The sequence below is a fragment of the Bidens hawaiensis genome, unplaced genomic scaffold, assembly GCF_021521415.1.
Source record: "Bidens hawaiensis isolate Kalapana, Puna unplaced genomic scaffold, B.hawaiensis_p1.1 tig00033831_1, whole genome shotgun sequence".
NCBI classification, from domain to species: Eukaryota; Viridiplantae; Streptophyta; class Magnoliopsida; order Asterales; family Asteraceae; genus Bidens; species Bidens hawaiensis.
The window spans coordinates 66020-67232 of record NW_027495813.1 but is presented as its reverse complement, the minus strand read 5'-3'; the positions used below and the strand labels follow the sequence as shown (position 1 = coordinate 67232).

General features: G+C 42.8%; 1 protein-coding gene across 1 annotated transcript; it reads left to right on the top strand.

Moving 5' to 3' along the window:
- The first annotated feature begins 604 nt into the window (after positions 1-604).
- LOC143585384 (uncharacterized) lies at positions 605-1213 on the top strand. Its single transcript, XM_077067183.1, has one exon. The coding sequence runs from the start codon at positions 605-607 to the stop codon at positions 1211-1213; it is 609 nt and encodes a 202-aa protein (XP_076923298.1).

The following is a 1213-nucleotide window of genomic DNA, read 5'->3' as shown; positions in this document are numbered from 1 at the left end:
CCGATGGATCGAGAAGATGGATTCTGTAATGAAAATCAGTGATTGCACTCATCTCGAACGGATAAAATACGGAGTATGTTCATTCCGTGATGAGGCACTCGAGTGGTGGAACTCCATAATTCAAAATCTTGGAGAAGATGCCGCTTACCGTCTAACCTGGGAAGAATTAAAAGAAATGTTGTTAATAGAGTACTGTCCAAGTAACAAACTTCAGAAAATCGAATATGAATTCTGGCAGTTAAAGATGGAAGGTGCTGACATTGGAGGGTATACTTCCCGATTCAACGCATTGGCTCGGCTGGTACCCCGACTGGTTACGCCTGAATATGCAAGAATCGAGAGGTACATTTGGGGCTTAGCTCCCGAGATCCGAGGAATGGTTACCTCCTCCAAATCAACCACTATCCAGTCAGCCCGAGAGTTGGCAAAATCTTTAACTGATAATGCAGTTCGTATAGGAACTCTGAAAGACTCCGGTAAGAAAGCGACCACTGCCGAACCTGAATGAAAAATATCTACCGAAAATCAGAAAAGCGGAGAACGCAAACGGAAGTGGAATGATAACTTAGGAGGACAGTTCAAACGAAACCAAGAAACAAGAAGAATGTTTGCAGCAAACACAAGAGGATCAGGACAGGGATCCACTTGTAACAGGTGTGGAAAGAGTCACAGTGGGGAATGTTGGAAATTTCAGAAGTGTAATCGGTTTGGACACCAGACTCAGTACTATTTCAGTAAGGACTCTCCGTCTGGTTCAGGAAAACCGAATACCGGATGCTTCGAGTGTGGAAACATGGGGCACTATCGAAAGGACTGTCTGAAGCTCAGAAATCAGAACGTGAAAGGTAGAGCCTTCGAGATAAATGCGAAGAAAGCCAGGAAAGACTCCTCAGTAGTTACCGGCATGTTTCTTATTAATAGACACTACGCTTATGTATTATTCGATACCGGAGCCGATTTAAGTTTCGTTTCCAAACAATTTGAACCCTTCCTTTGTATAGAGCCCAATAAGTTAGATACTAGATATTCTATAGAATTAGCTAATGGGAAGACGATTGAAACCAGTGAAGTCGTGCGAAACTGTAGTATCCTTTTAGCAAACCACACGTTTAGTATCGATCTATTACCTGTCGAGTTAGGAAGTTTTGATGTCGTTGTGGGAATGGACCGTTATCCAAGAATCAGGACGAAATCGTTTGCTCAGAAAAGTTGA

Coding starts and splice junctions, on each gene's coding strand:
- LOC143585384 (XM_077067183.1), top strand. CDS start 605: ATGTTTGCAGCAAACACAAGAGGATCAGGACAGGGATCCACTTGTAAC.